Below are 22,364 nucleotides of genomic sequence, written 5' to 3' on the forward strand. Positions count from 1 at the left end.
ACTTGATTATGAATTAATTATATGGGGGGCTTATAGTGTATCATATACAGAAAGGCAAAATGTGAGGAGAGAAGGTTTTGTGAGGCCGGTGCGTCCTCTGGTGGCAGGAAGTCGGCATTATATTTTGACGTTTCCGTCTCCGGCAGCCATATTGCTTACAGGAGCAAATTCTGGAAAGCTAGAAGAGGAAAAGGATTTAAAGTTGATTTATATCTCCACGACTTGATACACCCAAACTACATAGGACACAATGGGTAAGCTGTTCGGTAGATCGAGAATACAGATAAGTGTTGAGATGGTGAAAGAGTTGACTGTGTGTCATCGGGAGCAATGCTTATGAAATCATCATCCTGTCACTGTTGTTCAGCTAGTTAGCGAACTCATTAGCTATGTAGCTAATGAGTTGACGATGCTACGCAGCGCAAGATTAGTTGCTAGTACGCTAGGAAAATGCTGTATATTAGGTGGTCACCACTTTCTATTCATAGAACACCGTTTAATCTATTATTTGATGCCATTCAAGGTGTGTTAACACAATCCCAACCCGAGAAAACAACCAATGCGAATTGTTAGCCAACTTAAAGAAACTTGGCTAATAGCTAGCTAACTAATTTAGCTAGCACCACCCAGTGGCGTCTTTTCTTAAGTAGGAAGACAAACTTATCGTTTAGATCTAATGTTATCATCAAGGTCAGAGCAATGTTGGCTGTTATGTCGAGGCATTAGTTTTCTTATGAGCAATCTCAAAGTCTCTCTGAGTCCCGTGTTGCTTTTAGGTGCGGATAGCGGTGACATTAGCGAGAGGTGGAGAAGCAAATGAAGCGCTCTTTATTCGGGGCTGTTTTGCGGTAGTTGGTGGGTATGTCGATTGTAACTTGGCAAGGGACTTACGACGATTCAGAAATGCTTATATCTGTAGACCTACGAGATGAAACAATTTAATAGTCATATTTATTAGGCACATATTTGTGTGCGCGCACTGGCTAGCGCTAACGTTAGCTTAGCTATGCTAGCTCTATCACTCAGCCTCGTTCTTCAAACCTGTCGCATTAGGTAGACTGTAGTGTTAATACAATACAACTATATCACATTTAAACGTTATTCTCCCTGTTAATAGATGTAGTAGTTTTCTAGTGGAGATCAGTGAGCTTGTACATTCAGTGCGGAAGGAATACATGGAACATTTGTGACAGCACACTCATAAACCAGCGTGGACATGTGACACAGAGGTCTCCGTGTTTTCCAGACTATTCCCGCACAGGATAATGCTTGTTTTGTTGGTTTTATTTTCAGTTTTTCATTTGTAATTTACAGTAGCATTACTGTAATGTACACATTTAAACAGACAACTGAAAGAGGGCAGACTATTAATAACCATCCTGCTTAGTGTATGCGTCAAGTGGAAAATGTTACACAGAAATCAGGCTGGCTCACAAACCTCTGGTCATTCTATTTTATGAGTGCTGTTCTGCCCTTCTTCAGGCTCCATTAGTTTATTTGTCACCAAAGCGGGCTGTTGTGTTTCACTTAATCGGACTAAATTACAGGGTCAGATTGGATGCTATGTAGCGGTGCAGACAGTTTCTGATCTATTTGCAGAGGTTGTGATATATCTGCTGTTGAGATCTGTGCCACCACTCTTCAGCAGAGGGTTTCCATTCCATGTCCATTCTTTTAAGCTGGTGGAAGAAATCTCAGCAAATGAAACAATCTGTCACTGTAGATACCACTAGGTGCGAACATTTTTGTCCAGATTCGAGTCAACAAACACTTAAACACCTCCCACCATTCTGCTTTCTGTCCTCTAGAGACTTCTTGATGTAGGTAGGGTCTCCTCTGAAATGCCAATGCAGGCATGTGCTCTCAGCAGAGCTATTTCTGAGCCCTCTTATCCAAACAACAAACGGCCCGTGCAATTCAGATACAGCAGCTAACAGTACACAAACAAGAGCATCCAGCCGCAACCTGTGCTTGTGTGCTGTCCACGCCCGTGGCTTTACAATCTGGACACATTACACACATGCGTAAGCTTTTTATGAGGCTGGTTGTGCTAATGCCCCCAAACCATAACATGACCTCAATTTGCGCCACTTGGTCTGATATTTAACCTCGGAAACCCCCGGTGTTACGATAGTGGGCTTTTGGCACAGACAGTTGCCACCATCCTGTGCTGGTGGCAGGTTTCAATGTTGTCCCCACCTCTCTTTCTCTCCCCTGTAACCCCGGGTGACACAGGGATCTGCCCAGTTCCCTGTTCTGGTGGCATGACTGCACAAATGCTGAGAATGGGCAATTTGTCCTGTGTGGGCACCAGTTTATGCTAACTCTGCGATTTAACTCTACTGAATAAATACGTTTGTTCTGCCTGCCAGCTGACTGGTTGATGTGGAGCTTAGCTGTGTGTGTGTGTGTGTGTGTGTGTGTGTGTGTGTGTGTGTGTGTGTATTTTTAGGAAGTGTTGTCCAGTGTCTATGAGCTTGTTTATACAAGGCCTTTTATATATAGATCTATGTACATGCTGTTTCATCATCCTGATTAGAGTCAAGTCAAGGGGAAACAAAAGCAAACTTAGTCACATGTTAACCCTTCCCTACACATGGTGTACATTAGCTTCAGCTCACGTTCAACCTGGATGAAGAAGGTAGTGCACAATGTTGTTTCCTATTGTCTTACTCATGATGTTTACCTGTGTCTGTGGCCCATCAGAGCCGTCAGCCAGTCCGGCCAAAGATAACTACAGGATGAACCGCTACAAGAACAAGGCACTGAACCCAGAGGAGATGAGGCGCAGGAGAGAGGAGGAGGGCATCCAACTCAGGAAACAGAAACGAGAACAACAGGTATTGCACCAAACCTGTCCATTCATCCCACTTGTTAGATCCTATTTTATGTTATATCAGTATGCAATTTCTGTATACTGAAAACAGTCTGGCTTGACTGTGTTGCTTTCATTTTTTTAATCATAGCTTTTCAAGAGGAGGAATGTGGACATTCTCAATGAAGAGGAGGCCATGTTCGAGAGTCCTCTGGTGGACTCCTACCTCAGCTCTCCAGTAACAGTGAGTGTCTATTTTCCTAATACCGCTGACACAGCATAGGCAACGAGAGGCTCACACAGGACCCAACCAGAGGGTTGTTTTATATTACATTTCTGTTTTGGTAGTTATTGTTGTCTAGCCTGTTCTAGCCCGCAGGTTGCAAATAGTGGAAATCTGTGTGTGCGTGTTTAGAGTTTTGGTGCTTGTATTGTTGCAGGAAGGAGTCATTACCAGAGACATGGTTGAGATGCTTTTCTCAGAGGACCCAGAGCTTCAGCTCGCTACAACACAAAAGTTCAGAAAACTACTTTCCAAAGGTATGTATTTTGTACTTACAGTTACTCTGCATAACTGTGCATAACTCATGAAGTCATCTCGACCTAAACAACAAGACTTACATCCATATTTACCTCTGTTCATTTCAGAGCCAAACCCACCAATTGATGAAGTTATAAACACACCTAGAGTAGTGGAGAGGTTTGTGGAGTTCTTGAAGATGAGTGTCAACTGCACACTACAGGTAGGTTTGTAAAAACACTGGTCACAATACCTTCTGTGTGTGGAACATGTACATAAGGTGTAAATGTGATATGTGTGCCTAACAGAAAAATCAGAAAGGGCAATGCTGGCTAGTTCAATATCAATATCCTATCCTATCTGATGACGAACAAGTCAAAGCAAGACAATGGTTCCTGATTGGCCATCATTTTTTCTTCTGTGCGCAAAGCAGTGAGGCGTAAACTCCAGTACGTGAATGGCTCACTAATGTAAAATGAATTGAAAGATCCTGAAGTTTCCTCTCATTTAATTTTTTCCTGCAGTTTGAAGCAGCTTGGGCACTGACCAACATAGCATCGGGCACATCCATGCAGACAAAAACAGTGATTGAGGCTGGAGCAGTGCCAATCTTCATTGAACTACTTAATTCCGACTTTGAAGATGTCCAAGAACAGGTAACATGCAGTTTGACTGGCATAGTATATTGTGTCTATCATCTTGTTTGTGTCTGTTAGTCTTTCCTTGTTCCATACTGTTGCACCAAATGTCCATAGGTTAACAATGGTTTGTTGTCTTATGTTTTCTGCAGGCTGTGTGGGCCTTGGGGAATATTGCAGGGGATAGTGCAGTGTGCAGGGACTACGTGCTGAACTGCAACATCCTTCCACCCCTATTAATGTAAGCCCATCCTCTTTGTCTCTGTAGAGCAAATTCAGGCATCTAACTTTTTATAATAACATGTTTACTCTCTCATGTACATGAGTTTAGCTTTCCTTTGTCATTTCAGGCTTCTGACCAAATCCACCAGATTGACCATGACTAGGAATGCAGTGTGGGCTCTGTCTAACCTCTGCAGAGGAAAAAACCCTCCACCTGCGTTTGAAAAGGTACCACTTCACTTCATGAAGTCAACAACAAAAACATGGTGATAATTCAGGCCTGCTGCAATATTAATTTTCAACATTTTGCAATGCACGTGTGGCTGTCAAATCATGCATAATGGTTAATGCTGCTTGGACACACAGTCGGATGCAGGATAAAGCCTGCATTTGTCAGAAGGTAGCTCACTGTCATTTCCATTCCTGCATAACCTGGGTGTACAACTGAAGCTCTATAGTTATCATTGCTTAACCATAGAAAATACAGATATGTATTTGCATAACATGGTTATCAACTCTCAGATTACTGGAAAGGTTGCAACAGTATTTACACTGGAGATCGAATGTCGCAGTGCAGGAAAAATGTTGTAACTTTATAGGATTTCTTTTCTTAACTTGTGAATGAAGTAATTTAATAAGTGTCACCCTGCAGTCAGGTTAAACAGTCTGGGTTTTAGAAGAGGTCACACAGTGCAGTGGGGTTATCTGTATTTATCCATTCAGACCAGCAGATGAGTCCGGTTGATCTCAGGTCACAGCTACACTATGTGAAGGATTTTTTAAAACTATAAAGGTCACAATCATACATCATTTGTATACTCGTGCACTACAATATCTTAACCAGCACTGTTTAATTCCTAAACAGAATGTAAGTGCTTGAAACTTGTGTTTCAGTTCTCATGTTGAAAAATTAGACCAAACTGCTTCCCCTCCAACTACTAATCTGCTGAAAAGTTTGAATCAATGTTTCCGTGCGTTTCTCTGTTGTTGAATTCGTATCGTTTCTCATCGTAAATATGCATTATGTCTGTGCTGTCTAGGTGTCACCCTGTCTGCCAGTGCTGTCCAGGCTTTTATTTAGCAGTGACCCAGACTTGCTGGCAGACGCCTGCTGGGCCCTGTCCTACCTCTCCGACGGCCCCAATGACAAGATCCAAGCTGTCATCGACTCCGGCGTCTGCAGGCGTCTCGTAGAACTACTCATGTAAGTCCAGCCGCTCTCTCTGTTGTCTTTGTTTCAGGAAGTATGGCCAGTAAATACTTAGAATTTGCTCTTTGTTGAATCTCCCTTTCTTTAGGCACACTGACTATAAGGTGGCCTCCCCTGCCTTGAGAGCTGTAGGAAACATTGTCACTGGAGATGACATACAAACACAGGTGAGAGTATAATAAACTTTAGTTTGTTTCATAGTTCTGCTTTTGTAGAGCCACACCATTACATTTAGTGGGGTACACTCAATTGCCTGTTTATCAGGAACACTTACGTCATACAGAGAGGTGTTTCTATTTTTTAGCCTTCCCTTAATGATATAAATCAATCTCCCTTCAAAATTTCTTTCTGAAGGGACAGTGATTTCCTTGTTTGGCAAGCTAAGTACACAATACTTGCCATGTGGATCAAAATAAAGGAATATTGGAGACAGCAGTGGAAAAGTAGAGCACAGAGGCATGGCTATATTTGGCTGTGGCTGCGCAGACAATATACGTTAGGACGAATTCATTGTTGCTTTTGTTTTGTCTTTATATTTAGTACTTTTTATAAACATCTTGTAAGGTTTGTACACACTCTGTCTCTGCCTACAGGTGGTGTTGAACTGCTCAGCCCTGCCCTGTCTGCTGCACCTTCTCAGCAGTGCTAAAGAGTCCATTCGCAAAGAGGCCTGCTGGACCATCTCAAACATCACAGCAGGAAACCGAGCACAAATACAGGTGACGCGCACACACACAAAGCTCATAACTCTGCAGGGTTGGGTTGGTCATGCTTTTCCACTGATACCGAATCCATTCCTATACTTAAAACGACATATATTTGTCTTTGTTCTGTTCTACATGAAACAGCTACTTCTCTCTGGTTAAACCATTTATTCTAGTAAATTAACAGATAGTAAGAAGGCCTTTTGACATAGTGACATTTTATGAACATCAATTTGTAGTCCATGATGATTATTATATCCGAGATATGATAAATATTTGTTGCATTTTTAGGCCCTTTGGCTATTTAAGCATTTTCATTTACAAAATAGCCTTGATATGTCACTGCACACTGTGGTACACTGTCTGTAATAAGCTTATTAATCATTTGTGGCACCCTGCTATCTGGCATTTTCCTCCAATAATCCTCCACAGCCATGGCAGCAGAATCTTATACTATATATTTATATTGTGCTATTTTTTTTCGCCATGTTATATTGTTTTGTAATAATGACATAAATATCTAAATTAATGGCACTGTAATAAGATTAATCTCACTGTATGGAAATGTCAGCACTGTACAGTATTTCTGACCTTTTTATATAATCACAGCTGGCATAATTTAATCTGTTATTAATTGTTTGTTCACTGTATGTTGTAGTGGAGTGTTTTGTATTCTGTGTCCTTTCCCAAAACTCTGAATCATACTGCTTTTGCCTGTTCCAAAAACCAAATATTTCCTAATGTATATAACTACACTTTTAAATAAGTGAGTTTAGTTAGTCAGAATCGGCTTTATCGGCCAAGTATGTGCACACATACAAGGATTTTCGCCTTTGTTTGTTATATTCCAAACATTTGTCTATAATAAAGACTGCATAGTTTGATTTGAGATCAGTTTTTGAAATAGACACTTAGAGACTGATCGGTCCATCTATCATTCAACACAGTCCTCACAGGCCCACGATACAGTAGCTGAGTTAGAGTAGATGGGCCCAGATCGCCGGTCGATTGGTTTTGTGGAACTTGCAAAGGTATGTCATAACTGTGTTGAAGCTGCTTTTTTCGGGCATGCCCCTGAAGTCATATCTTATCCTACCCCACAGACGGTAATTGATGCCAACATCTTCCCAGTGCTGATCGACATTCTACAGAAAGCCGAGTTCAGAACCAGGAAAGAGGCAGCCTGGGCCATCACTAACGCCACCTCTGGAGGAACACCAGAACAGATCAGGTCAGACTTAGAGTAAATAAACAACAGCATATTACTAGTGTCCCTCAGCTAATGACAAGATTGAGTTGGATGCGATTACCTCTTTATTTCAGTAAGTTAATAGTGTCAGAACCAGATCAGTTGGGGCTACTAAATGAACTAGTCAGTTAAAAGTGTTTGCTAGTCAAGCCTTTAGTGATGACTGTGGAAGCACAAATAGCATAACATGTTCATGTGTTCAAATCTTTCCCTGACAGTGAGAGTCTGATAAAGTCAGAAAAAACTGATAAAAGTTCCAGCTTGTTGGAAAAGAGTCACAATATGAAGTGATGGTTTAATGGTGAAGAAATCAAGAAATAAAAATGTTTTAGTGAAAATTTCTTCATGGAGGAATTGTGTGATTTTAAAAAGTGAAAAATTGAGGTTTAATATTATGCACAAGAACAATAGGAATGAACAGTAGAAGCTTAAATTACAATAAATGTAACTAACTGAACTAGATCAATTAAAGCAAACAACTTGGTAATTAAGTTAAGCTGTGTAGTGTGATTAAAATCTAATGTCACTTTGAACAGTCTGTCCTACTTCGCGTTCATCTTTGAACCATGTTGATAGGATGTTCTTAGCCTAAAATATAATAATAGTGCAACACAAAAAAATGAATAGTATAATTCGTGGTCTTACTTTGATTTGTGGAATAATCATACTCTTAAGTTTTGGATCTACAGTTCCCATAATTTGGGGGCTTTGGGGATATAAACACGAAGTATAGTAGTGGCTTATCTATTGTCTACATCTTGAGCCCTGCTTTTTTAGCCTATTTACATTTTGGCAACCATTAGCAGTTCACACTTGCAATGTATCCATGGATGTACCAAAAAGTCACTTGATTACAGTCATACTGAAGAAAACATGATAATTGGGAGATAATGATATGCTCGAAGAGTGTAAGTCACACTGAATCTAAAAATATGAGGAGTAAGAACACAGTATTGTGAATTAAGTTGTGACCCTGAAATTAAACAGAATTGTGTGTGTGTGTGTGTGTGTGTGTGTGTGTGTGTGTGTGTGTGTGTGTGTGTGTGTGTGTGTGTGTGTGTGTCATATAGATATCTGGTGAACCTGGGCTGCATTAAGCCCTTGTGTGATCTGCTGACGGTGATGGACTCAAAGATCGTTCAGGTAGCTCTCAACGGGCTGGAGAACATCCTGAGGCTGGGCGAGCAGGAGGCCAAGCAGGAGAACAATGGCACTGGAGTTAACCCTTACTGCAGCCTCATTGAAGAAGCCTATGGTACTGTACATGATGTCCACACAAACACACGGGTTCGACATACTGTATGGCATACGACATAACTGGATGAAACTGATGATAGGTGATAGGCTGTGTTCAAACTTTGTGTTCTTTCGTTTCAAAGAGCAGTGTTGACAATTTGACATTGTAGACAGCAGTGACCGCCTCGGCCGGATTTTATTGTTTTCTTTTTTCAAATGAAAGTTCAATTTCTGGCTGATAATCTAGCAAAAATACATTTATCTAACGTTACTTGTTTTTCCAGGTCTTGACAAGATAGAGTTCCTCCAGAGCCACGACAACCAGGAGATCTACCAGAAGGCCTTTGACCTAATCGAGCACTACTTTGGGGTGGAGGACGAGGACAACAGTCTAGCCCCTCAGGTGGACCAGGCCAACCAGCAGTTCCTTTTCCCCCAGCAGGAGGCCCCCATGGAGGGCTTCCAGCTATAAGTCAGCACCCTTCTCTAGAATTCACCATTTACCCCCTTCCATACCTCCCAATCTCATGGAGGGCCCCTAGATGCCCGAGTCATACTTCTATGCCCTGTTCCCTGACCTGCCATCACACCCCCGCCACCGCTACCATCACCACACACACACACCCCCTTTGGAGGAAAACTAAAACTGTCCCGCTCTCCAGCCTAAAAGTACCCCTCTTTCTTCATTCTCCTCAACCAGTGGACTGACTTCTTGCAGGGCAGACTCATGTGATACCTGGCCAAGGGGAGCGCGCCACACAAACTCCATTACCCGTAGAAGAGGAAGTGATCCCAAAGTGTGAGTCTGCCCTGGCTTAAAACGCACACACCGACATCTTCCTGCCATTTGATAGCTCTTAGATTCTCTCATTGGCAGTAACGATGGTTTGTTTGTTTTTGGTCTTTATATACACTTTCATTTCTTTTCCAATGGGACATTCCTATTTTCTGGATAACCCAAGCATCCACAAGTCCACAGACTGGGGTGCATGAGGTGAAATATGCCTAGCTCTTGATGTCAGATTGACTTAGTACAATTCAAAGATGAAACCAACTCGTAACATGATCCCTTTTTGTTTTAGGATTATTTTCTCCCAAAACCTGATTTACTGCTCCTTTTTTTTTTTTTCCTTTTTCTTGATTGGCTTAGGGCTGGACTGCTGATCTGTATAGGGGGGTTCAGATGCACAAATGTCCACCCAAAGTCGAGGGCTTTCTACTACCCTGAGTCTGATGCGTGATCTTTTTTTTTTCTTCAATCTATTGACTTTTTTTTTACAAGTGGGACAAATTTCAGGGGGGAGGGTTGAGGTGGGATGAAGTGTAAAAATAGGAATTTAGGGAAGGCTCTGAATGGGATAGTGGAAAAGGGATTGGGTTTTTAGAGGATTTGTTTAAAGGTCTATGAAAAAAAATAATCCAGGTGTTGAGGGTGGTATAGTTAGAGATCCTATGTTCGTCGTGTGCTGTGTTATTAATAACAATACATTTGAAATATGAAGTGATCTAACTATTAAACGAGGCATGGCTGGGGGTTCAGGGGGAAAAGAGCTGGCGGCAGCAGCAGCAAACCGAGCTTATTTTTATATTGAAATGAATTCAAGGGATTGCAGATGTTTAAAGTAGGGTGAAATACCACTTGCAGTAGAGACATGTCATGGAACATTTATAGTTTGGATTTCTTTTTTTCTTTTTTATTTCATTGGAGCCCAGTGTAAACGGGTTGCTGCTGGTTAGCTAGGCCCTGTGGTCCCCCCCCCCCTCCCCAGATGTATGTGGTAGGGATTTTGCATGGTGTTATATTACCCTGCCTACAGTCACTGAGTATCCCTGGCCAAACACACAGTTGCCAAAGAGAGACAGAGAACAGTGTGAAGAGAAGCTGTGAGACATTGCTCTACACTGTTCAGCATTTGGAGTTTAAAACAAAAAAAAACAGGAACTGTGCCACAACTAATTGGTTTGGTGATGTAAACAGTGATAGTATAGTGGCAGTGGTGGTGTTTTGTATAGTGATAGAGTTGATATATAACCCTTGGCTTTCTATATCACTATATCTTTGAGGAATGGGAATAACAGCTGTCAATGATTTTGCATGGGTCCATTGTGATATGTGTAGGTACTGATGTAAATAGCCTATCCTCTGCCTGGCTAGGAGAGTCTACGCCGCTTCTTTGTCCCCTCGTGGGTCTAATAACAGCAAGAGTTTGGCTAGGGATATATCTCAAACAAGTGACAAGCCTAACTGCAACAAAAAATTCAAGTATAAATATATATTTGAATTTTGATGTACTTGCATTATATATATATATATATATTTGCGCACACTTCATGCACACTTGCATACAACACCAGCAGACACTGTACACACACCTCACACAGATGAGTGGCTAGTAGCAAGTAAAATAGTTTCCATGGTCTTTTGGAATGAAAAAAAGTAGCTATTCTTTTTATTTTTGCCATTTTTGGCTGTTTGTTTTTTCAGAGCACTTAGTATATTTTCTTTATTTATGAAAATGCTGCCCTTGGTTCAGTTTTAATGGAGATTATTTTCTGTTTTAATTGAGACAATGGAAAGAGATGTTCCTTGAATTCTAAAGTGACTCAGAGCACACTTAAGTCTTATGGAAACTTTTTTGTTTGTTTGTTTCTAGCCACGTGACTTACGATGGTTTATATTAGCCACGTAAACCCTAACCCCGGATCGGCTCTGCCCGTGACAGAAGCTGATCTTGGATCAGAGTTTAGGCTTTGTGGATAGAGCAGAACTGTGGTTGTGTGATGTTTGACTGACAGGCACTGTGTAAGGAAGAGGTTGATTGACTCTATGACTATGTCCCCATCAGAGTCTAGGAGCCCCTGTTCTGTGGATTACTGAAACAGCCCTAACATTTAATCATGGACCCGTTAACAGAATTATGTTTACTCTCAACAAAAATATGTTGCATATCCTCAGATTTATTACTTTATTCTTTACAAAAAACAATTTCCTTTTTATATGATAGGACATCTTTTTGGATGGACAGACTTGGATGTTTCCATTTGGGTTGTTTCAGTATTACATTTTTACACATGCCTTTTAACTTCCTTTGTCAGTGCAGATTATTATATGACATGCAAGGGTTTACGCGTTAATTGGCAGGGGAACATATGTTAGTGAGGCTCTCTGTTTTTGCTTTCATGAGTTTAAGATGTTATCCACAGAACACGTGCGCTCCTAGTAAGAGTTTAAATCATGAATAATTGAGCATCAAGAACTTACTTCTACACGACAGATGTGTAGAGCAGCATTTATACCTGAAGTCTTCGATTTCATGGCCAATTCTGTGCTTGGCCGACAAATAATGCCAGAATTGCAATGTTTAAAAAAAAAAAAAAAAAAAAAATGAAAGAAAAAAGAATCGGTGAGTCGACCAGGAAAAATATTTATATTTCTGAAAACTGAAAATGCACTCCTATTCACAAAAGTGCCAATCCGACCAACAAAGACTGGAGGTTCTTCTGTATCTGTCTTTGACTTACAGATTATTTTTCTTTATATCTTTTATTTACTTGAATGTGCACACATTTTGTGCAGAACATTGCTGCTCTATTTTCCTTATCTTTAGAGTTACATTATTTGCCATTGTTTCTTTGGAAAAAGTGGCATTCTTTACTGTGGGCACCTAAATAAGGAATTGAATTAAGGCAGTGTAATTGTCTGGGGGGGAAATTACTTGACTAATTGCATAAAACTGGTCTTTCCAGCTACTTGTTGTCCATTGGTTTGATAGTCCCCACTATTGCAGTCTTCTAATGGTTTTCACTGTGCATAGCTAAGCTACAAAATGTTTTGGAATCAGAGAATTGATTTCATGTGGCAAATACAGTAGAGTATAATATTTAGCATTTTCATGAGGTCACAGCCTGTAGCCTGCACCCCTCTTTGTTCAAAAAGAAACTCTGCACAGACTGAAATATTGTAGTACTTAGATTTGGCACATGATGCAAATTGAGGAAACGTAAGCGACTATCATAGGAGACAATTGCAGGTACTAACCTTATTGTCGTAGTTTACCAAAGTGTTGTCGTCCTGAAGGCTGGTTGAAATTATTTACTGGATGTTTTTGTTCTCAATAATTTATCGAATTGGCTTGTGTTGACCCAGTCAGTACGACTGAGAGATTGCTTCAGGTCATTTATAACTTGCTTCTTTTCATTAGAAGCTGCAATAGCTCAGTCCCTTTTTTTTTTAAAGTTCAAGTACTGTTTAGGGAGTTTATAAAATCTGCAAAATAATCCTGAAGACTGCAATAAATATTGTCCCAAATCAGGCACCCCAGAGGCAAAGATCCACCTACAAACTGCTCTCACAGGTGACACTCCTTCCACTGGGTGGAGCTTACAGAGGCAACTACTTGACCTTTTTCTAAGATAAAAGATCTGGGATTCAGAAATTGTGCAGTGATTTACATTAAAAAGTATTATAAGTTAAACTATATGTATGTTCTGATACATTGACAGGGATTCAGATGCAATTCTAATCACTTCTGAGAAGTGGCGAAAAAAGCCTCATTAGAACACGTCACAGGAAAAAAAGGACAATAAAATAGGAGGTGTGGATACAAGCCTTTTCTGCTTTTTCTTGATCTTTTTCCTGATCAGGATATTCTGGGCTATATTTTTGGATAATTGTGTTTAGAGTAAAAGTTTGTCCTAGTCAGGCTGCATGATCAGGAACCTTGTTATCTATAGGGGAATGAACAGACATCACTAAATATCTCAAATCTGACTTGTCTTCCGTCCTAGAAGCTGTTCATGTCTATATCAAAATCTAAAGCCATGCTTGGCTTGGTCAAGTAATGTTGTCTACGCTACAAATGTTTACAATGCTACATGTTTGTAAAATACTTTTCATTTGCCATCACTGACCAGTCCTGGTGTATTCTCTGCTCTGGTCCTCTCATTTCTTTTACATGTATTTATTTTCTCTATTCTTGTTTATGATTTTTCATTTGCTCAAAATTACCCATCTTAAACTGTGACTTGACTTGACTTTACCGACGGTATGAATGAGTGACGACAAACTAATACACTTCAACTGAACATGACACACAAACATGAACATGAAAAAAATGCATACAGGAAACAGCAACAATATTAAAAATGTAAAGAAAATATGTTTAAAATTGTTCAGTGGAAATACTGTACAAAACAAATAAAGTTATGTTGCAACCCTTTAATGCGAATGTTTCTTCTTGTTTTGACTCCAGCATGCTATGTGAAGGATTGTTACTGGACCACTGGGGGGGGGGAGAGAGCTTCTGGGAATACATTCCTCTGCATCCTAGGAGCAAACCTCCAGTGAGGTATTGACTTATTGCTGAGAAAATTCACATTTTTTTATTTTGTTTAGATTTTGGATGCCTTCAATGCAATGTATTTCACCTAAGACAGTGTTGTTTTTTTTTTTTTAGAAAGTTTTTAAGCTAAAAGCATTTTTATTTATTTTTTCAGAGCCACAGACTTTTGGATTTTCTAAAAAATACAAGTAGTAATCCTGTAGATGGCAGCAAAGCAACAAGCTGGGCTGTAAACCGCCATAAAGAAAAACAAAGAAGAAGAAGAATCCAAAGTTATGACCGGAAGTGTTTTTTCTGGCTCATGCTGTTAAGGAAACCTGCAGTTCACAGACACATTAGCTATTTCCTCATTGAGCCTGAAGGTAAACAATTCCCTAATATCTGAGAGGGTGGAATATAATTTAGAAACAAGTACATGTACAGTCCGTCAATGTCTTTAGATGTGTGTGTCTTTTATACACGAGCTAATACTGGCTAACTTAAGTTAGCTGCATCTGGCGGCTAGCGAGCGTTAGCATGAGCTAACTTAGCTAACGTAATGTGAAAGCTAGTATCAGAGGGCACACTTGATAAGAAATGTGGCTAAAATTTGCGATGACATTTTGAAGTCCACATGCCATGCTAAGACTCGTATTGTTAACGTAACGTTATGTATAACGAGTAGCTACAGGCTAACTAACTAATACTAATGTTAACGTACAGGAGGGTGTCACAGCATTCCATATAAGTTACCAACGTTACAATTCTGGCGGTGAAATGTTTCCGTACTCATTATAGTTATTAGCAGAATCAAGATAAGACGTGTTCATTTGCAACTTGAGTCCAGCTTTCACCAAACCTGTTAACACAAAGCAGCGGTTACCTTTAGCTCTGACATTTCAGTAAGCTACGTCTGGCTCGTCCGTTGCTAATACCAACGTTAGGCGTTATACACTGGAGGACGACAGCTGAGTTAGCAACATGACTTTCACATTTAGTTAAAGAGTCAGTTAAAGGTCAGCTTGGTTATTCAGTTGCTGTTTTACGCGAGGCTGTGTCGTTACAGCGGAGCCTAGAAAAAGAAAAACCATGTTTATGGCGTTTCATTTTTCACTGCGTCATTTGGGTTAAAATTCATGAAATGGCTGAGGCGTCAACGAGCTCATTTTACGTGTTTACTCTAAAATTGTACATCGGTGTCTTTGTTAGTAAGCCAAGTACTGCGTGGTTTTTGTTTTTTTATCTACTTGTAACAGATACCAGAGATGAAAAAACAGGACACAGAAGAGTCTGTCAGCCAGGGCAGTGAGGATGCTCCACCTGCAGCCGGAGAGACGGAGCAACCTGCAGCTGCAAAAGACAGCTCAGACGGCAACAGCCCCAAAGAGTCTGAACCACAGACCCCACAGACAGACACCCCACAGACAGACACCCCACAGACAGACACCCCACAGACAGAAACCCCACAGACAGAAACCCCACAGACAGACACCCCACAGACAGAAACCCCACAGACAGACACACCTCCACAGAGTGACGAGGCGGGAAGTGAAGGTAACAGGACATGTCCGTGTGGTTGGCAAATCCCGAAAGTGTACACTGATTTGTATTTATTCAAAGGATGTTTTTTTTAATAAGTCAACCACAATGCTTGATACATATTGAAAATTGGACAATCAAAAACCTGCCATATCGTGGTGCTTATTAGCAACCAAATTTACTTGTTCAGGACATCACTCTTGTGTACTTAAATGTATTAATAAAACATTGTATTTCAAGTGCCTCAATTTTGTGTCACCGTCATGTTTTGTTTGGAGGAAAAAAGCATTAAGTCATGACCAGGAGTCGGACATGCAGGATGTATTACCAGCAGCAGTTTCAAATCCTGGGTTTTGTGTTGTAGGGTGTGTTTTATAGGCTCACAGCTTCAGTACAAAAAGTCACCAAAAAATTGCTTTCTTTCTAATCATGTTTTTTTGTATCTCTTTGCTCTGTCTAGTTGCAGAGGCGCCACTGTCTCAGTGTGACATGGCTGAGGAGCTGAGCCGGCAGCTGGAGGACATTCTCAGCACCTACTGTCGGGAAAGCATGTCAGACGACGCCAGCTCCCTGCCCAACGGCCAGTCACACAGCCTAGAGCTCAATGGTCTGACCAGGGAACTCGACAAGCCAGCGGAGGGCAAAGTCAATGGAGCAAACAACGGGGTGGAGAAGGAGCAGAAGAAGACTCAGGACAAGAAGAAAGTGAAGGGTCTGGGTAAGGAGTAATTTACTGTTTATATCCATTTTGCTGACAAGACCTCCAGAGAATAAAACGTCTCAAAATGTTCCCCTCATTGCACTCTGCTCACCCCGTAGAGATTGTATATTTTTACAGATTGGCGATACTATCACAGTAGTGAGCACCGGAAACTTACCCATGTACCATCAGTATTATACAGATACGCAAACTAAAAATTGGGGCATCTTTTAAACTGTTTGGTTTAGTTTGCTAAAGAAACAAATCACTAGGACTGTTGTGTTTTCTAACAGGCTCCTGTCTCTGTTTTTCCTTGTTTATGCAGGAAAAGAGATCACTCTTCTCATGCAGACTCTGAACACATTGAGCACCCCAGAGGAAAAGCTTGCAGGTCTCTGTAAGAAGTATGCCGAACTGGTGAGTGTTTCCTGCAAAAGGGATTCTCTTTTATTCTTAAATCTAGAATGTGGCAATACACTTGATCTTGGTCTTCTCTTAATTCACTATAATAATTTTGTGTGGATATACATTTTAAGAAATTCCCCCTGCTGCCTTCAGTAGTTGAGGGAAATTGTTCTCTCTTGTTGGAATAATCTTTACAAAATAACAGACGTATACTCACAGACATTACTGTGATTTCTTATTTTATTCAGTCAGTTGGTAGTCTGTCTGTCAATTACACAAGACGATGAGGAGATTAAGTACCTCAGACTTAGAAAGTGAAATATGGCGTTTTGTCACTAAGTTCAGAATTCAGACAGTAACTGAATTGAGAATTTGTGGTATCTGATAAAGGTATATTACGGTTAATGGAAAGTCAGGTTCCTGGTGGTTCCTGTGAAGGTAGAATACAATCTGAGTGAAAATAGAAAACACCCCAGTAACATACATTCAATGGTGCCAAATGATTTAAAGATGCATGAATTACCCTTGATGTAATTACTGTCTGGTCCAGTAGCCTACATGACCAGATAATGTTTTATTTAAAAATGGTAAAATCGGGTGCTTTTCTAGACTTGTCTGACTTCTGATTTAGGACACAGTGTCAGCCAATGGGACTTCTATGCAAACAAGGTGTGTACTTCAAGGTGATGCAGCTATCGTTCTCAAACAGACACAGACTGGTGCAATGCGGAGCTCTCTGTCCTACGACCTCAATACATGCCAGGGTGTTGTGTAGCATTTTGCAGCACTAATGATGACCTCGAATGATCTCCTGGGGCTGCATATGCTGTAGGAAGGTTTTATATTGACTGTGTGTTTGTGCGTGTACGTTTGCAAGACAGGCTATTTGTTCAGATGTGTTCAAGCCTGAGAAAGCTGATATGTGTGATTTGGCAGCATGTCAGAACAAATAGAGGAAGATTAGTCTGCAGTGTAGTTGTTGGCTGGAGGAAGACAAAAGCATCTGAATTGTCATTTACACAGCAGCTGAAAAATTTGTTGTTTCAGCACCACAGATTATTAGAAAACAAAGCAGTTTACGACATAGTAGTATTGTTTCTAATATAAAAAAATAGCTTGAGTTGATGAGTATTTATTATCCCAAACTGATTTAAAATCTCAACCGTAACACATAGTGTAATCAAAAAACCTCAAACCATATGTGTGTCTTTGTGACAGCTGGAAGAGCACCGCAACACCCAGAAGCAGATGCGAGTGCTGCAGAAGAAGCAGAACCAGCTGGTCCAAGAGAAAGACAACCTGAGGAACGAACACAGCAAGGCCATCCTGGCTCGCAGCAAGCTGGAAAGTCTCTGCAGGGAGCTGCAGAGACACAACCGCACACTCAAGGTACAAAACAGGCCCCAGCATCATGAATATAGATTCCTAACTGCTGCATTGATTTGATGAATGGCTTCCTGCAAGCATAGCTGTTCTATGGTCCAGTTTCTGTATAATTATGAGGTTATCTGAGTTCTCAGATTAACTACCTTCATCTCTTATGTGGAGAATACAGGGATTTGAGTAAGGATCAGAACATGGTATATTTAGAAACATTTGCATTTACTCCAGATTTTAAAAATATATTGATTTGGGACAGATTTGACCAAACTGGTGGAAGTCTGAGAATGTTATCTCTTTTAAGTTTGTGATCCTGAGATGAACCAGCTTTCTGAAGAGGGAACAGACACCACATAAATGTTACGTTATCATGTTCCACTTCCCAGGAAGAAGGGATGCAAAGAACACGTCTGGAGGAGGAGAAAAGAAAGGAAGTGACCTCTCATTTCCAGGTGACTCTGAATGACATCCAGGCTCAGATGGAGCAGCACAACGAGAGGAACGCCAGTCTCCGACAGGAGAACACAGAGCTGGCTGAGAAACTGAAGAAGCTCTATGAACAATACAAACTACGAGAAGAGGTACGTTGGAAGGTTTTTTCCCCCCACAACTGTATGTTTTAAGTACAGTGTGTGAGTTTAATTTCAAGCTGTTAGTCTTAATGTGCAATCATGTCAATTGACTAAATTTTACAGGATGTGTAACAGACATTTTAATTTCTCTGACCTTGTGAAACCCCCACCAGCATATAGATAAAGTGGTCAAGCACAAAGACCTGCAGCAACAGCTGGTGGACGCCAAGCTGCACCAGGCTCAGGAGCTGCTGAAGGAGTCAGAAGAACGGCACGACAGAGAGAAAGAATTTGTAATTATACTCTCAACAGGCACTCACACATTTACAAAATACAAGTCCTGTTGGTAAACATGAATGGTAATTATTTCTCTTTCCCTTATTTCCTCAGCTGCTGAAAGAAGCAGTGGAGTCTCAAAGGATGTGTGAGCTAATGAAGCAGCAGGAAGTTCACCTCAAGCAGCAGGTTTCCCATCAGTCTTTACTCTTCACCTTTATAGCTCGACTATTACTGACTGTACCATAAACATTTTCCTTTTGTCGCAACAAGCATCTTTATATGATCAAACCCGCATGGTGTGTTTTCCAGCTGTCACTGTACACAGAGAAGTTTGAAGAGTTTCAGACCACTTTGTCCAAGAGCAACGAGGTCTTCACCACGTTCAAACAGGAGATGGAGAAGGTGAGGAGTCTGTTACTGTGAGTGTGCAAGATGGAGAGAAGGAGGACTTGTATTTACCTTCAGCTGAACGTAACAGTCTTATCCTCTGTGTTACAGATGACTAAAAAGATCAAAAAGCTGGAAAAGGAGACGGCCATGTATAGGTCCAGGTGGGAGAGCAGCAACAAGGCTCTTCTGGAGATGGCAGAGGAGGTAAAGCAGCCTTTTGTTTTTATTGTCAATCTCTACGCAAAAACTCGATTCTGGTCTACCAGCATCTCATGGACATGAACATCACATTATGTCTGATGACTGACCAACCAAAAAATGCAAAACAGACAGTTCAGACAAACAACTAGCTTTAGATGGCAATATATAGAAGGCCCTGCTTAACCAAGGATACATTTGGTCATGGAAGCTTGTGCTTATTTGATGCTTAAAGACACCTAAAGGAATAATGACTTGATTTTTTTAAAAAGGTAATCAGTAACTCTATCAGGTTATATTTTTAAAGTAACCCTCCCAACCCTGGTCCAAAATTGTGCAGCATTTGATGTGTTGATGTGTTAGAATTCAAATATCAACTGAAGCTTTAAACACTTTAATAAAGCCCTAAAATTCACTTCAGATAACTGTAACACAAAAAGACTGATATTAGCATTGTGTGTGTTTGTGTGTGTGTGTATATGTTTTGTTTACAGAAATCTGTGCGCGACCATGATTTTGAGGCACTTCAAGGTAAAGTCCAGCGGCTCGAGAAGCTGCGGCGGGCGTTAAAGGTTGAGCGCAATGAGCTCAACAAGAAGGTTCAGAACCTCAGCGATCCCCACAGTGGCACCGCAGGAGCCCCCACCTCCGACCCAGGGACTGACTCCCCCTCTCCGCCACCTACAGACTCTTTACTGGAACCCAGCAGCCACCCTGTCCCAGATATGACCCCCTGCTCCCAGTCCTGCCACTGTGACCCAGAACTGGACACAGACAGCCTGCTAGAAGGGGCAAAGGCTCAGCCCATCGCTGCACAGGAATGAAGCAACGCTGCTCACCGTCTCCTCTCTCCCCTTCAGCATCAAGCCACCAAACAATAAGCCGTCAGCCTGCAAGCCACTACTCCTCTGCTGGATGAAGCTGATGTTAAACACTGGTCCAGAAGCAGATCAGATAGCAAGTTTAACTTGTGTCCTCCCAGCATGCTCTGCAGGCTTTATAAAGGTGATGGGAAGATTGTGCCTCATGTCAGTACATTTACATGCACACCATAGTTCAGTTACTGTGAATAACCTGATTAATGCAGTAGTTTGATTAAATGGTTTACAATAACCTCATTTCCCCAATAATCACATTTTATGATTCATTTAGTCTATAGAAAACATCTAATTAGCATCAAGTTGAGGGGGGAATTTGGGAGATATTTTTGGTGGTGGTTTTTTTCACAAGTTGCTAAATGATTTAATTTATTAGTCATAAAATTACCCCATTTTAGATGACACTCCAAAAAAACATGCTACACATGCTGCTATTTCTGTATAGAAGCACAGGTTTCAGTCCACAACCTCTCTGGCATATATGCACTTAATTCAAGCATGGAAAGATATCAGGCCCGAGGTGTATACATATCACAGTCATCAAAAAGACAGCTCTGTTATGCTCGTTCCAACTTAAACCTTTACTTGACGGCTCTGTTTACATGATAGCTGCAGCAATCTGTAATGTCATGATCAGTGTGCATGTAAATGCACAAACTGCCTCTGTGCTCTTTTATTACACATTCCCTTTTTTGACTTGCAACAAACATGGAACTGCTTGGCAGGATAAATAACAGTGCTGCTTGGGATGACACAAGAAAAACAGGTTTATGGCAAGAGGATTTATCAGAGGTTGAATTATTATATTACGTTATGTGTGTGCGTGTTGGGCCACTTGGTCTCATGTGCATCTTCAGTGTCAATGTTATGGGCAGGGGTTTGATTCGTAGTTTGCAGTATCCTAAAGGCCACTGATAGTAACTTAATGTTTTTCTTCGAAGTGAAGTCTTAAAAGAGATAGAGAAACAAATAATGTTATAGCTAATTCAAAATAAAAAATATTATAGAATTCTACATTATTGTTTTTTTTTTTCTTATTTTTTACACAGCTCAAATGTTCAGAACACTTTACAATGTTTGTTTCACCAGAGTTCTCTCTTCTTTAGGGAAATGTTTCTTTGTTTTCTTGTTTTTATCACACTACTGCATTTTTGCGGTGTTTGATTTTGTGGTCTGTATTTATTGTTTGAAGCATAATCTCTGATACTGAAGTGTATGTATCTTACAGAGCACCACTATAAAAATAAAACAGTTTATTTTTATTAATTTAGAAAATATATAAAGGTGTTACTTTTATGACCAACTTTTCATTCCCAGCATTTGCTCTTAGCTCCATTTGTTTCGTGTTTCTTTTTTTTCTGCTTATCGTGATAACGACCACTTTAAACTTGTTTAACTCCATCTTCGTGCGTTTGGTACGAGTGTCTGTGTGAGAGGCTTATGTGGTTAGGATTGTCTCCTCCCAGACCTGGTAATTGCAGTAGCTTGTGATCAGGTTTTAACTAGAGAATGTTCAAGGACCTCTATGCAACGCTTGCCTCTTGGTTTTATTCTGTGGCAGTCTGAACTGACAAGCACTTAGCTGAGAATGTATATTCATTATATCAACTGTCCTGCATGGATGTATTATGTAAACAGACAACATATCTCACAGCAGAACTCTATTTTTGCTTAGGTTTGAACCTATTGCCTCTCAGTTGTTATTTAACATTGAACGTCATATTGTGCATCTCCCTGATGCTTTTAAAGGGTGCAGTGACTGAGCCGAGTGGGAGCAAGGAGGGAGAATTAGAGAAAATGTTATTGGACTACTGAACATGTCCATTTCCTATCTTCAGACATGTACTACTTGATATGTAGCATCGGTAACAAGGTGTCAACTTATAGAATCAGTCATTCCTTAATAGAAATGACAAACCTAATTTCTTCCATTGTCACACAGGACACATTCATTGTACCTCCGGTCCAATGGTGGGTGTGGAGCATGTGAAGGAACCAAAGATGTTTCCTTTTTGTCTTTTGCAGTACTTTTATCTGGCCCTGTATATTTTGGTTTATTGTTAAATAAAATATGTAACAATGTATATTTGACCTTGTTGTCTTATTTA

The 22,364-nt window shown here is 40.6% G+C and overlaps 2 protein-coding genes across 2 annotated transcripts; both read left to right on the forward strand.

Annotated features, from left to right (window-relative positions):
- The first annotated feature begins 135 nt into the window (after positions 1-135).
- kpna6 (karyopherin alpha 6 (importin alpha 7)) lies at positions 136-13,816 on the forward strand. Its single transcript, XM_051389911.1, has 14 exons — positions 136-254; positions 2,707-2,840; positions 2,967-3,059; positions 3,256-3,355; positions 3,464-3,558; positions 3,860-3,991; positions 4,126-4,214; positions 4,324-4,423; positions 5,236-5,399; positions 5,494-5,572; positions 5,999-6,124; positions 7,213-7,340; positions 8,429-8,613; positions 8,879-13,816. Exons 1-14 carry the CDS (start codon positions 251-253, stop codon positions 9,064-9,066), a joined length of 1,617 nt encoding a protein of 538 aa, XP_051245871.1. The 5' UTR covers positions 136-250; the 3' UTR covers positions 9,067-13,816.
- Positions 13,817-14,137: 321 nt separating this feature from the next.
- On the forward strand, positions 14,138-22,340 carry txlna (taxilin alpha). The gene is made up of 11 exons (XM_051389910.1): positions 14,138-14,298; positions 15,172-15,469; positions 15,915-16,172; positions 16,480-16,571; positions 17,778-17,948; positions 18,326-18,520; positions 18,685-18,804; positions 18,902-18,976; positions 19,100-19,192; positions 19,289-19,384; positions 19,873-22,340. The coding sequence occupies exons 2-11, from the start codon at positions 15,181-15,183 to the stop codon at positions 20,200-20,202; spliced, it is 1,719 nt and encodes a 572-aa protein (XP_051245870.1). The 5' UTR covers positions 14,138-14,298; positions 15,172-15,180; the 3' UTR covers positions 20,203-22,340.
- The last annotated feature ends 24 nt before the right edge of the window (positions 22,341-22,364 follow it).

The sequence above is a fragment of the Dicentrarchus labrax genome, unplaced genomic scaffold, assembly GCF_905237075.1.
Source record: "Dicentrarchus labrax unplaced genomic scaffold, dlabrax2021, whole genome shotgun sequence".
NCBI classification, from domain to species: domain Eukaryota; kingdom Metazoa; phylum Chordata; class Actinopteri; family Moronidae; genus Dicentrarchus; species Dicentrarchus labrax.